Source organism: Linepithema humile, chromosome 6 (assembly GCF_040581485.1).
Source record: "Linepithema humile isolate Giens D197 chromosome 6, Lhum_UNIL_v1.0, whole genome shotgun sequence".
Lineage (NCBI taxonomy): Eukaryota > Metazoa > Arthropoda > Insecta > Hymenoptera > Formicidae > Linepithema > Linepithema humile.
In genome coordinates, this window is record NC_090133.1 from 19,470,767 (window position 1) to 19,484,113 (window position 13,347).

Genomic DNA, 13,347 nt, shown 5'->3' on the forward strand with positions numbered 1-13,347 from the left:
TCTCATTCATCCCTTTCCCCACCGCCCTTTCCCGCGTCCCTCATTGTCCCCGTTCACCTGGTCGACATCCGCAGGCGTGGCACTGCTAGTTAAGAATCATATCCCTACGAGTCCTTAAGAAAGACCTTATCAAAATTATCGATATCGATCATGAGATCTCTCTCATTTGATGAAAAGAATGAATTAGAATTGTTTGAATTGAATTACTATGATTATATATCAATACTATCAGATATAAATTATTGTTTTCTTTGCAATTATACAATTATCAAATTATCTTCTGATCTATAAAATAGTTGTTAGGTCGTGCAATTTTCATTTGCTAGGAAATTACGTGGACTAAAGTTAAGTAGCGTAGTTTTATCAAATGTCACATTTGTCCGTCATGCATTTCTTCGCGGAATAATTCATGATGTAAATAAGTAATAAGTTCAACTTCTATGGACAGTTTCTTGCCTTCCGCATTCATTAGCATAGTTAACGTGAAAGCCAACACGCGCATAACTAATTACTGTTATCATCCATCTTTTTTCCGTCAAGGTCGCTTGAATCCATGAATAATTACGAACGCGAAAACCGTGCGAGAATCTTTTCGTGACTGTAATCTCTTTCGTATAAATCGCAAATCGAATAGTGATTCAACAATGAAAGAGATCTCATGATCAATATCGATAATTTTGATAAAGTCTTATAATATAAAAAATCATAATTGATAAAATGGTCAAAATATAATTATTAAAGTTAATTAATAATGATAAATTAGCAATATTAATATTTGATAAGAAAATAGTTAAATAATAACAAAGAAAAAAATAATAAGATCATTCATTATTAATTATTGTTAATAACTTTGATCATAATCTCGTGTTTAATGCAGAAATGCGCAGATTATAATTAGAAATGGTGATAGTAAATGAGACGCATGAGACTAACTGTAGTAACGGTAACAATAACAACTGTAAGCAGACAAACGGTGCATTGGCAATCGTGAAGCACGTTGCATTGTTATTATTCCGTCTCTCTCTCTCTCTCTCTCTTTCTCTCTCCGACCGAGTCGGTTCTTTCTCGCACTCGATCCGGAGCTATCGACCGTCGAGAGAGTGACCGTCTACCCGTTTCGCATCGCAACGCCACACGTAACTTTTGCGTCTCGTTTCATCAGGGTCAGCGTCACGCTGAAAATAACGAGATGCCGCGAACAAAAAATATATGTTCCTTTTTCTCGTTTACTAACGGTTATTCGAGTTTAAGATTCCTCTTTCCTCACTCTAACTATATTAAATTATAACGTAAAAAGTGAGAAATTATTTTTTTTTGCGAATACGTCACAATAAATTTTTTTGTATACCATTATTCACGCGTTTGATAACATAAATTGATAAAATAAATTGATAAAATATGTGGAAAACTACCGTTTTAATTATTTTTCATTAGCAAAATGCACGCACATTCAACTTATTTCCATAAAGAAAATAGACCTTAATCAAGAGAGTTAATCAAGATTAACAATTATTAATCTACGAATCTTACGAAGAGTCTTTATTGTATCTTGCAAATTTATCAAACATGAGTGATGATATACGAAAAAAATTTTTTATTGCGACATATAGGACAAAATTTAACACAATCTCTCATTTCATAAAGTGGTAATGTGCTAAAATATGATCAATCAAAGTTAATTGACAACATAAATTAGCAATATTAAACAGGAGACTAATTAAATAAAAATTGTTCGGTTATGACTGCAGCAAAGGAGTCTTAAACATCCTTAACTTTCAATTTAGATGCTTTCTAGTACCTGAATATCGCCGATCGTCCCTACTCTCATCTCACACTTCTCCGTCCCGGATCTCGTCGTTCCCTCTCGCCCGGCTTACTACTACGTTCACTCCACGTGGCGCAGGCGTGGGTTTGTTGTCTCTCCGTCGCGCTCACGCCCGTTACGTGGCTGTGCACTCTATTTCTCTCTTGCACTCTCGCAAAACGGAGATTTTCCCGCCCAGCCTCTTCGCTCTCTCCACGTCGCGCCACGCCGCATCATGCGACGCCGCTTCCGTCATCATTGGCGAGTGCCGACGGCCGCGCGCGCGTTGCATTTATTGAACCGATTTCGTTCTCCGTCGCAGAGTAGCGCGTTCTCCCGTCGCTTATCCTTGCCTCGGCGTTTCCCGCTTACCATTTGTCATCCCCCCTGCCTCGACGGACCCTGTCGTCTTTCTAACTCTTTTCTCGAGGGCTTCCTCCTCTTCCGTCCGTTGGTCCGTCGTCGTCGTTCTTATATATTTGGAGCAATTACGACGAATCATCTTCACGACGCGTTTTACGCGACCCGGCTATGTAAATTTAGCCTCATCTCCCGCAGTTTCTTTACTCACGGCCGATGTTGCATCATAATCGGGATATATTCTCAGAAATAGACTTGGCGACAAGTTATTTTCCTCAATAAAAATTTCTTTAACGAATACGCACGTTGCAACGAATTAACTGTTGATCTTTTTTCATGGAGAAGTTCCCAATTTAATCAACTTTCGTTTAAGTAATATCCAACCCGTGTTTCACCTTTAATCGGAACGAGCGTTCCTGACCTGATCTAACTCTAGTCTAGCTGAGCCTTGAACCTAATCCGCATCACATGTACACATGGACCGTTTCCGTGTATTCAAAATCCGATTTGAGATTCTCTTTCACACGATGCGATTGCATGGTCGTATAAACGTGTCTCTTCTTACCGCGACGCCAGCGGTAATAGTAGTAGTGGTCGTGTACGATGACCACGATCGATCGTCCGTCCCGGGAACGGCGTCTACTGTGACGTCACGCTACGTCACCGGTTTCGAGCGAAACGTGGAGGCGGCAGGAGCATGTGCCGGTGCAACGCGTCGCTCTCCGCCTTTTTCCTCGCGCAAACGCGAGCAACCGCGTGCTAGCTCAAAGCGTCGCGCCAATGTGCGGATGCATCCAAGAGCGGATTGATTCAGCGTGATTCGAGAACGTTTATTCAATATAACATGACGTTCAATTTTGCTTGACATGATATCCATTAAATCAAATGTATGAAATCAAGTTGAATTTATAGCTCCAAATATCTATTACATCACATGTGTATTTGAAGAAGTAATCTTCTAATTTGAACGTATGAATGCAATTATTTCGAATCGACAACATTAATAAATATAAAGATATTGTCGAAGTAATCAAACGAACATAAGTACTAGTTGTTCCAATCCGCGATTTCCACTTCAATTCCGTTCTTGGCGCATGCCTGCGCAATGAAATACATGCAAAAGACTCACCTACATAGCGAAGACTTGTAGTTCATCGTACGGCAGGCAGGGCAATAGCAGACGGGATAATTCTCCATGTGTGCAGCCATGCTTAGGACATGCTCCATCGATGGCAGTTTTATATTTCTTTCCTATCTCATTTCATCCCGCGTCGTGTTGTCGCACTCGTGTCGGCGAACTCGTGAGAACAATTACATGAGCGTGTACGTGCGGCGACGCAATGTCACCATGCGAATGCCGCCCTCCTCTCTTCTTTTGTCAAGTCTTTTCGTCTCACCTCGTATGCTTGGCGTCTTACTTTTGGTTGTGCACGTGCCGCTTGTTTTTAGAAGAATCTTAGGCGTGTCCATAACGACAAAGGAACGACCGGGAATGAGCTGTAAAACGACGAGAAAGAATTAGATATTCAATGTCATGGAATTGTGAGTTCTTGTTTCACTTTCATGTTGTCATTTACATACAATGTCTCGATGAAAGCTTTCTCTCGATAGAAATACTCATAATAATAAAAAGTTTCAATTATCATAAAATTTAACCTTTCACGATGCCGGGTTGAAGTCGCCACAGCCTTTAGTAAGATGCTCAGTGTTTCGACTGCAAAGGATTAATAAAGTAGCATCAATTAGCTTTCGTACTTTACAACAAGCCGATTATTGCGGGAAGAAAGGGACTCGTAGATTGCGTCATTGAATAAGTCTTTGCTGATTGCTTCCGATCGAGCAGCCATTTTGTGAAAAACTACCGCGAATATCTCCCTTGTCGTATGTATGAATAATTTTGATTGGTTGTCGCATAGAGAATTTGCTAAGTTTTTCATGACGTCACAAGCTCTCTATTGATTAGCCAATCAGCGCCTTTGACACAACTCAGCTTGTTTTAAGACATAACGGTACTTTATCCAAGTTGCGCGCGAGATATGAAATCAAACTTTTGATGGAATTTTACATTAACACAAGATATGACAGATATGTTTGAACAAATAATGACAATAAATCGAATGAAAATCTCAGACGCAATTATCGAAAGCTCATACGAGTCGTTCATAACTCGATCTTCCAAAAGTTTTGTCAGAAGAGTAATTGCGTTGCTTACCTGCGATAAGAGTGTCGCGATTCCACCCTTGAAACGAGAAACGAGGAAGAAGTCTATAGACGAACTCGCGAGACGCGCGACGGATGCCAATGAGGTGATTCGCAAAGGGGAGATGGGAGCGGGAGTCTCCACACGTAGAATACTTGTCTGTGTACAAATGCGCCTTCGTAGCGCGCAGTGCGAGCGAATGAGACAGAGCGCGCCGTCTACACGGCGAGACGCATAACTGTGTGTGAGTGAGGGAGGCCGTACGCGGCGGGAATCGTCCCTCTTCGTAGTACTACGCGGAACGCCACGCGAGTAGCACGTTTTACTTTTTCGTCTCGTTCGGCGGGATGACGCGGTGAAAATATCGGTTGCTCCATGCGTGACGAATAACATGGAATTGAACACGCCTCCGTAATTCGAAAGATTTTACGTAAAAACGGCCGAACGAAAGCACACCATTATCGCGCGTGTGCAACGCTCCGTCTTGTTTACGTTCGGCGCGCGCTTGCTTTACCGAGAACTCGACTGGGAAACCGCGTAAAAAAGTAACGAATGACGATGCTCGATTGAATTTCGTGGAAGTCGCGTTTATTAGAATCGTGTCCGGTAGCGACGATATAATTGCATGATTATTCTAGAACAAAGACGAACGCCAACAAGAAGTCTGAAGTTGCCGTTTAGTAGTAGCCTCAGCAGGTCTACCTACCGCGGGTCCTCGTAGTTTTCGGCTGCCGCCGTCACCGCCGCCACCGCTGCGCCGCGCCGCTTCACGCAGCGGCACGAAAATCACCAAGGGTTAGTTGACCTGATCGCGTCGTTGCGTTATGTTCGTGTTTTACTACGACTCGCCGGAGAAGTGTGAATCGCGCGCGACTTGATCAATGTATCGTGCTTCGTGCTAATAATCCGAGTGATGTATTCTGATCTTTCCCGTGTTTCTCCGCTGATAACCTACACCGAAATCATACGCGCGTGCTTGGTGTTCGCTGTGAAGAGTAAGCAGTGTGAAGATGCGTTTAAGAATCTCATTGTAATCGAAAGTGTGCGACACTACGACTCAACGGTCACGTGTGACGCCGTCGTGCGTTCCAGTCGAAGGTTGGATACAACGTGTTACACGGAGCTTCCTGCAATATAGCATCGAGGTTAGATTCATAATAATCATAGTTTTTTGCGTCTACGATTGCGAGAAACTTGCCAAGATTCGAGTCGATGGCGTATCACATTTGTCGCGATTCTGCGCGCGCGACGGAACGTCGTGAAGTTTACCGCGTACGTTTTGCCATCTTGCGTTGTTTGAATTTAGAATGCGAGGGAGAACAAATGGTCGGTCGGTTGCGATTATTCTTGCATGATCGCGCTTTCGTTCGTGATTTTTCACCCGCGACGTTGTGGCTAGTGTGTCTCGAGTATGCGGCGAGTTTCAATTGCGACGTAAACACAGTACAATGACACGGGGCAATGACAGCCTCCTCCTGCTCACACTGCGTAGTAAGGCGTAGTACACGCGACCACATTTCATCACATTTCATCACATTCAACATTGCGTGTGAGTTTTGTTGAGAATACGATTAAACGTTCCGCTCGAACGATCGACTTCTTCGACTTTTGGTATTGTAAAATTGAACATTCTTAATTCTCGTTTTTCCGATGTTATTGATTATCGATTAACCTGTTACGTGATACCTCGAAATTGAAATGTCACGGTTCGTTGATCCATTGACATTACGTCAAGTCGACTTATTTTAACACGACTCCTTATTGTTTTATTTGTTTATATTCGTTGTATAGCGATATAATAAACGGGAGAATAGAAACGGTATAAATTTTTTTTAGAGTGAATAGCATATAATAATAGTTGAAATCGACGAATAATGAGGTATGCGAGTCTTTTATAAGCAAATTTTTTGCAGTTCGTCGTACACGAGCGACCGATTTCCGGGAATGCGTTGTTAATCACGCGTGTAGCTCTAGACATGTGCGCATACGTGCAAGAATGCGCCCCGATTACCTCCTTTATGCACATGTCGCGCTCATAGCGTGGGAGTCGATGACTTCTCGTGGCTGATTTTAATTTGCGTGTCTGGTTCCCACATACTCGCGTCTAATGCAAATTTATATGACGCAGTATTTTCCTAAATATACAAAGTTCGGGACGATTCTAAGACAATTTCATTCAAATAAGAAACAAACGATATCGAATTTGAAAATGCAATGGTAGAATGAAGTATATCAATTATTTATAAAGTTTATTTTAGATACGACTTTATCTGCACACTGAATCCATCAATTATTAGCGATACTAGTAATTCATAGTTTCGCAAACAAAAAGATAGAATTATCGTGGCACGAATCGCTTAAATCGAGTTTTGGCGCCGTTTTGGAGCCGACAAAAAGCCGCTTGCTTAGTCAACCGATCGGAACAAGCCTTTCTTCCTGGAAACGTAGGGATTTATGAGACACTTGTGTAGAAGCGGTGGGATAACTAGGCGGCATATTACGGGTGGTCCGTATTTAATTTCGATCGATGATTTGACATTTCGTGCATCGTTATTAGAGTACGCTGTCGTTAATAATAATAATCATATTTGCTCTGTTTACAGTTTATTTAGCGGTTTGTAATAATTGCCAGTCGCCAATTGCCAATCGTTAATTGACCATGACCGTGACACATTATTTTCAAAACAATTAACAAAATTGACATATTCGATGAACTCGCCGCATTCTCCCACTCTAATCTCGTTACTCTCTCCCGTTATTACTCTCACTTATAAGCTCACTTGTGTTGTGTATCACGCGCAGCTTATCGGATATTTTAATCGATAAAGCATCGATTCATCTCGCTTTGTTTGCTATGCAGCTACTACGTCCACGTGAGATTCCGCCTTCATCTTGTACCTTTTTTTTACCTTTACGATCTACTTTCGTTTCCGACATCATTGATTCGCGACGCGATTCACTATTTCTACGTTTAAAATTATTAACGTTTTCTTCATAACATTATCTTATCAATGATCTCCGTGATATTAGAGTAACGATATTATCTATCTAATCTAATAGCAAGTCCCTCGTCAAGCGAATACACTGTTTTATTTCGTTTTCTAACGTCTCACCGTAGCAAGTTTAGATCTTACTTAGGTCATGATTGGACGTCCGTGCGCGCGATCCGGTTAACCGAAAATTCTCCGAAGGACGAAACAGCCTTTGTTCTCGCGAACACCGTTCGTTCAACGTCGCGACATGCGTGTAAACAAACTGGTGTCCTTCGCCGAGCGATGCGGATGACAAAAACTGTGACTGGCAATACCGTGCCTTGTTTGGAAAAATAAAGAACGTTCTCGTTCCGCGAACTCGTCATAGTGTAATATTACGTAGTGTAGTACCGAACGCGGGAGTGTGAAAACTGTGCGAATTGTGCGCGACAAAAGTTACAACGAGACGTCGATTTGTCACGGAGTATCATCGGTATCAAGCATGGATTACCAGCGGCTCCTCTCCAACAACAACAACAACAATTATCCCACGCACCATCGTGAGTACCCAAATATCTCTCATCCTTACTTGCCACGTGGTGCGGTTATTTTTGACTCGAATATACCCATTCGAGATACCGTGTTTATCTCCAATCCAATTTCCGAAAACATCACATTCTTTTATTCGTCTAATAGATTTTATTTGGTAACCGGATGATACTGATTGAGAGAGCGTAACTCTTATCATCTTTAGATTAATTAGTGCTGCGCTACGCGCATCTCGTAGTTTTATTTTAATCCATCGCGCGTTTGTCAATGGACGATGCGATGGAGCGCGCAGGAAAGAGTCCTACTACGTGCAAACTGGAATGCGTAAATATATGTCTCTCTTAACGCACCGGTGAACGGTACCGTCCGTGGGCGTCGTCGGACCGTGTGAACGCTCGAGAAGAAGTCGATCAACGTCGCGCGACGCCACGCACGCGACGCGTCGTTTCGCTTTGCCTCGCACCAAGCGGTGCGTCGTGTTTTCCCCGACCATCAATTTATCTTCTTCTGTGGGATGGGTGTAAGCAAGGCACCCGGGTTTTGATGATGTTTTTTCTTTTCTTTTTGTTTTCTTCTTTTTTTTCTTGAATTTTTGCACAAGATGTTTACGATATATGATACATTTTTTGTGTTCTCACGTAAAATAATTTTATTTAAAATTTTGTTTCTAAAAAATAAGGAGCTTTATTTTTTAGATCGTCAAATTTAAAGGTGCAACTGTTGTAGATAAATATGATAAATTTGATCATAAGGATCAACATAATCAATAAAAACATTCACATTATATACTAGAATACGTATAAATTTATACATTTTAATATACATTGGCTTTTAGTATTTGGAATTTTATTATAAGTAGTTAATATTTAATTTATTTATCAATGCTTTGTTAGTATTTTTATTTTGTCATTTTACAGCTAATTTTTCGTTAATTTTAAACTCACCAAAATCTGGGTCCTAATTACAGATAACAGACTTTCGGTTTAGCGAAATTTCACGAATCTCAGATTTGGAATATCGAGGCATCACCGTAAGAAGTTTGCTGGCACAGGTGGACCGCGATGTTTCGAAATCTTTTTACAGAAAAATTCGTTCCGTTGTTTTAAGCAGAGTCAATATCATTCGATATATTGAATGTCAATCCAGTGCTTGATTCTTTTTTATTGAAAGAAAAGCGATTTATTAATTATACTTGTAAAATCAAAATTAAACACAGTCAAAATTAAATCCTTCAACATCAAGACCTGAACATATGAAAAAATTTTTGAAATATGAGCAATTGATTCGAATTTTGTAATATTTTCAACGATGTATATAATTTTATCATTTCTACCGTTTGATTTTTATCATTGTAATACCCACACATTCATATACATGTTTTACGATTGATCACTATCGATACATTTGATATCCTTTGATCTCACAAGTGCTTTCACAGAAATCCACGCACACTTCATAAAATTTCAGTATCATAATAGGTCACTCGTAGTTCGAATCTATTGTCATATCTTTTGGGATTATCTGCGAATGGTTTGACTCTAGTTTTTGAATCTTAATCCATTCGTATCTATTTTTCTTATATATATTATTCGTTTACATAAATTTTATATACTTTACACCTAATAAAAAGCTAAATATTCGTACATGAGAACAATGATACGAATGGGTGAAAAAGTCACGATTTTACATTTTACTAGTAAAAGAGTCACGTATCGACTTATTATCGTTAGCGAAATAGCCACTTCGAGAATCGACGGGACATTTGATTGCGACCCCGAGATTCCGTCGGTGTCACGATTCATTACTTGCTTTTTGCACACTGTATATATTTTCCGCGCCGATTTTTCGGCCGGCTTGAACAGCACCGTGCGGCCTCTACTTTTGAGAAAGGAAAGGGGAGAAGGAGCGGGCAGATCAAAGTCGTTGCGTAAAGAGCTTCTTGTGATATACTCCATGATGGTCCTTGAGCTTGCTTTCGCAACGGTGAGATCTCCGATTGTCGTAGCTTTTAATGGTCCTTTATTAATGGGGGTCTCTTTTTGGCGCGTCCTTGACTAACAACTGATCTATCGTGTTTCTGTGTAGAGCGCGATCCGATTTTTGCATGGGGACCGAGATCGGAGCTTGACGTGATCGCTCTCTTAAAACTGAAGAGTTGTGAGGAAATTTTGCGATTATCAGAATCTCCAGCTATGATCGAACACGCTAACTTTCCCTGCAATTTCGTTTTACGTATTCGAAATTTTTATGTAACATGGTTTATAATTTAATTCTTATTTTCACCAATCCCTGAGCGAATAATTTATTAAATTTTTGAAAGATTTTTAAAGGAGAAAATAGTTTACATAATTACTCATATATCATAGAAATTAATCAAAATTTTCACGAGAAATTAAATTTATTAATATCAAGCTGAGAAATTTTTTTGGTTTTAATCAGGAAGATACAAAAGCTCGACTATATACGTAACGATCTTATCAAGAAATATGAGTTTCAAAGTTTAAGTTTGTCTTTGTTTCTAGTGAAACAATCTTTGAAATTGTTTTCAGAGATCTAAAATTCTTGCGATCGTTTATGTGTGGTTTTAATTTCAAGAGAAATTTATTCCTGCGAATAATGCTCGGTATGAATCTTGGCTACGTAACCAGCTCACTTTCTAGTTCGTTAATAGGAGTCGACTAGGAGTATAATGCGCGATCGAAGTTTTCACGTAATACGTCCTTGAGGAATGTGAAACTCGTTTGCGGTGTGCTTGATCGAAGGTTGATAGATTCGTGATAAAACAAATGAGTGATGATCGCAGCAGTTTGTCGCTGAAAAGTCGTTATTATTTCGTCAGTCGGACTGCATCGTTTCGGCCGATGCTGGAGTAACGAAATCTATTTTTGCGAATTGTGCTAAATTTATTTTCCAAGCCTTACGATGCTTGAAACGCTCGAAAACGCAATTTGCGCAGAGCTCCTCGAGTTGGTCTGTGGAACTTGTCGACTGCGGAAGTCGACAATGCATGGTTCGTAAAGCGAAGACGATGAAGACCATCGCGACCTGAAACGGATCGCTTCTTTTTTTTTGTCGGGACGGACAGTGGTCTTGGCGCGTAGCCAGCTGTCCTTGTTCGTTGCCAGAGGAGTATCGGTTGGTGACTTTGTTTTTTGGAAGTGATTGTAAAAGCCCGTCGCATCTCCGGAATTAAATTGACTCTGCCTCGTAAATCACTTACTCGATTATCAGACTACTATGTGATGCTGATTCGATTTTTGGTCGGCCGGCGTTTCTCTCCTTAAATCCTCGTTTCTGAGGGTTTCTTAAACTCCTCAATATGCATTATCTTGATATATTCATAATGTTATTAAGTGTATAGTGACAAATATCGAGAAATTACTATAATTTTGCATTCGAGACGCTTGACGTGGATGAGATACTTGCATATGTCTCCGGTTTTTTTCTCTCCGTCGGACAGTATCGACGGGATGACGGTCGGCTTAATGAGCAACGTCAGTGGGTCAAACGAGTGAAATAACGAATGATGTGAGGCGATGTAGGCACGCATTCACGAGGCTCGACATAGCGGCGGTAAAAAAAGGAGAGGGTGAAAGAGATATTGGAGCTCGTGATCGGTTGGCAATGATATCGGGTTATGGCTCGTGATTACACCTCTCGGACGCGCCATCGTCCTTTATTTATGCAAGCCCGCGAGTGCCGGATACTTTTATAAAATCTTGCCGCGAAAAAGCGACGGTCCATTCTTGCGAGAACTAAGTTTATCTCACAGTCACTTTTTTTGGAATTGTCATTCTGAAAATTCCGGAATACTTGAAGATTGTTTTTTGTTCTTATTGAAAAATAAGATGAATTTGAGGATTTTGAATAAGTTGTTTGAATTGTGTGATATTTTTTTATTTTTGATTACCATTACTTTGATATAAATTATACGAAATATCACGATCTCTTTGAAATTTAATGATTTTATCTTTGTAGATTATAAATTCAATATAATTATTTTTATATTATGCAGAGAAAAAGTTCAGGGGAAATTCTTGTGCATTTTTTTAGTACATTATAAAGAGATACATCTCTTCAAAAATTATAATAGAGTGAACATAGTCAGAAGTTACATTTCTGTAGATGGTATTAGTTTCTTTCTGCGTTCCAAAGAATTCTTAGAAAAAAGAAATTCTTAGGAAAGAATTAAAACTCTCGAGTTTTTTTCTGTTTATAGAATAAAAAAAATATACTGAGATTTTACAGATCGCGTGTTTGTAATTAATTATTTTTTTGCAAATATTTGGGTTTAAAGTTTGACTTGATTACGCAATCGAATTTAATTTGGAGTGAATATAGTCGAAGTTTTCCCTAAAGTGTTAGTTTCTTCTGATATTGTGAAAGGAATCATTAGAGAAGTAGGGAATGTGATATTTCTTGATATTAATTAAATTTGTTGAAAATTTCTCGAAAGTTTCTCTTGATCGAATAATAAAAATACGTAGAAATTTTATAAATTTTATTAATTAATTTATTTGATAGATTTTGGTTTAATTAATTGGTGTAATTAAAATTAGCTTACTTTTATAATACAATTATAAAACTATTAAATTTCAAACAACATTTGTTATTACATTGAGTAATTTCTATGATATATCTATGCACGATGAATGAATAATATCTTTAAAAAATTGATTTGTTGGATAAACGGTTAAATTACTAAATTGCTTTTATATTTGTCGTGGATATTTGTCGCCACAATCGGATGTTTACTGTCCGGAGTCGTGCAGTTTCTTGTTATTCCACATCGGAGGAAGAGGAGAAACGCTGAAAATTTTACACGAGCCGCGTGTGTGCAGAGAGCGCGAATCGGGGCAGCCACCAAAACACGTTCGAGCTCGACCTAGTCAGCTCGGCCTGCCTTGGTTCTTATCGATCCACCTTGCATAGGCCGTCTCCTCTCTTCCGAAATATTTGCCCCGCCGCCGCGATAACTGAGCGAGATGGACACTGTAGTTTCAATCACTGAGTTCGGAGAGAGTTATCTGCTGGTGCACGATTCTCGAGACTCTCATTTAAACTTTATGTCGATGTATCTCGCTTATTTAGATATCAGTATCTTGGATTTCTGAATAAATGGAACACTTTTAAATTTGTTATGCTACTGTTTTGTACGTTTTACTGTGCTATACGGAATTGTTATTGCATGAGGACATAAAGGAAATGTGAAAAGAACTTTTATTTTCTATATTGCGAATATACATTTTTACCTTTTATTTTCGTTGCAATATATCGACGAATATATTTTCGTATTTTCTCATGTTTTATTATTTGTTTATTTTCATGAATTTTTCTCTAAGGATAAGGTCGTTTGCGCTTTTGTTGTTTATCCGCGGTACGACGACAATCAGCAACCATTGTATTTTTCACGCATGATCTACTGAGTCCCTTCTTCGATTGTTAAAGGCCCTTTGATCACG

General features: G+C 39.4%; 2 protein-coding genes across 6 annotated transcripts in view; one reads left to right on the forward strand and one right to left on the reverse strand.

The window, feature by feature from the left end:
* Smyd4-2 (SET and MYND domain containing, class 4, member 2) overlaps window positions 1-4,498 on the reverse strand; it is a 106,131-nt gene extending 101,633 nt beyond the window's left edge. Inside the window, exons 1-3 of one of the 2 annotated variants that reach the window (XM_067358220.1) lie at window positions 4,377-4,498; window positions 3,821-3,878; window positions 3,298-3,661 (exon numbers count right to left, since the gene is read on the reverse strand). The gene's annotated coding sequence lies outside the window, so the exon portion shown is untranslated. Of the gene's footprint in view, window positions 1-3,293; window positions 3,662-3,820; window positions 3,879-4,376 lie in introns of both variants that reach the window. The other variant, XM_067358219.1, reaches the window with a different exon arrangement.
* Window positions 1-13,347, forward strand: part of LOC105678744 (growth factor receptor-bound protein 14-like) — a 242,162-nt gene that overhangs the window by 55,621 nt on the left and 173,194 nt on the right. Inside the window, exons 1-2 of one of the 4 annotated variants that reach the window (XM_012378312.2) lie at window positions 3,655-5,509; window positions 7,483-7,896. The exons of 2 other annotated variants lie outside the window; for them this stretch is intronic. In XM_012378312.2, coding sequence (XP_012233735.1) covers window positions 7,839-7,896 — 58 coding nt within the window. In that variant the 5' untranslated portion in view covers window positions 3,655-5,509; window positions 7,483-7,838. Of the gene's footprint in view, window positions 1-3,654; window positions 5,510-7,482; window positions 7,897-13,347 lie in introns of those variants that run through there. One more of the 4 variants, XM_012378313.2, reaches the window with a different exon arrangement.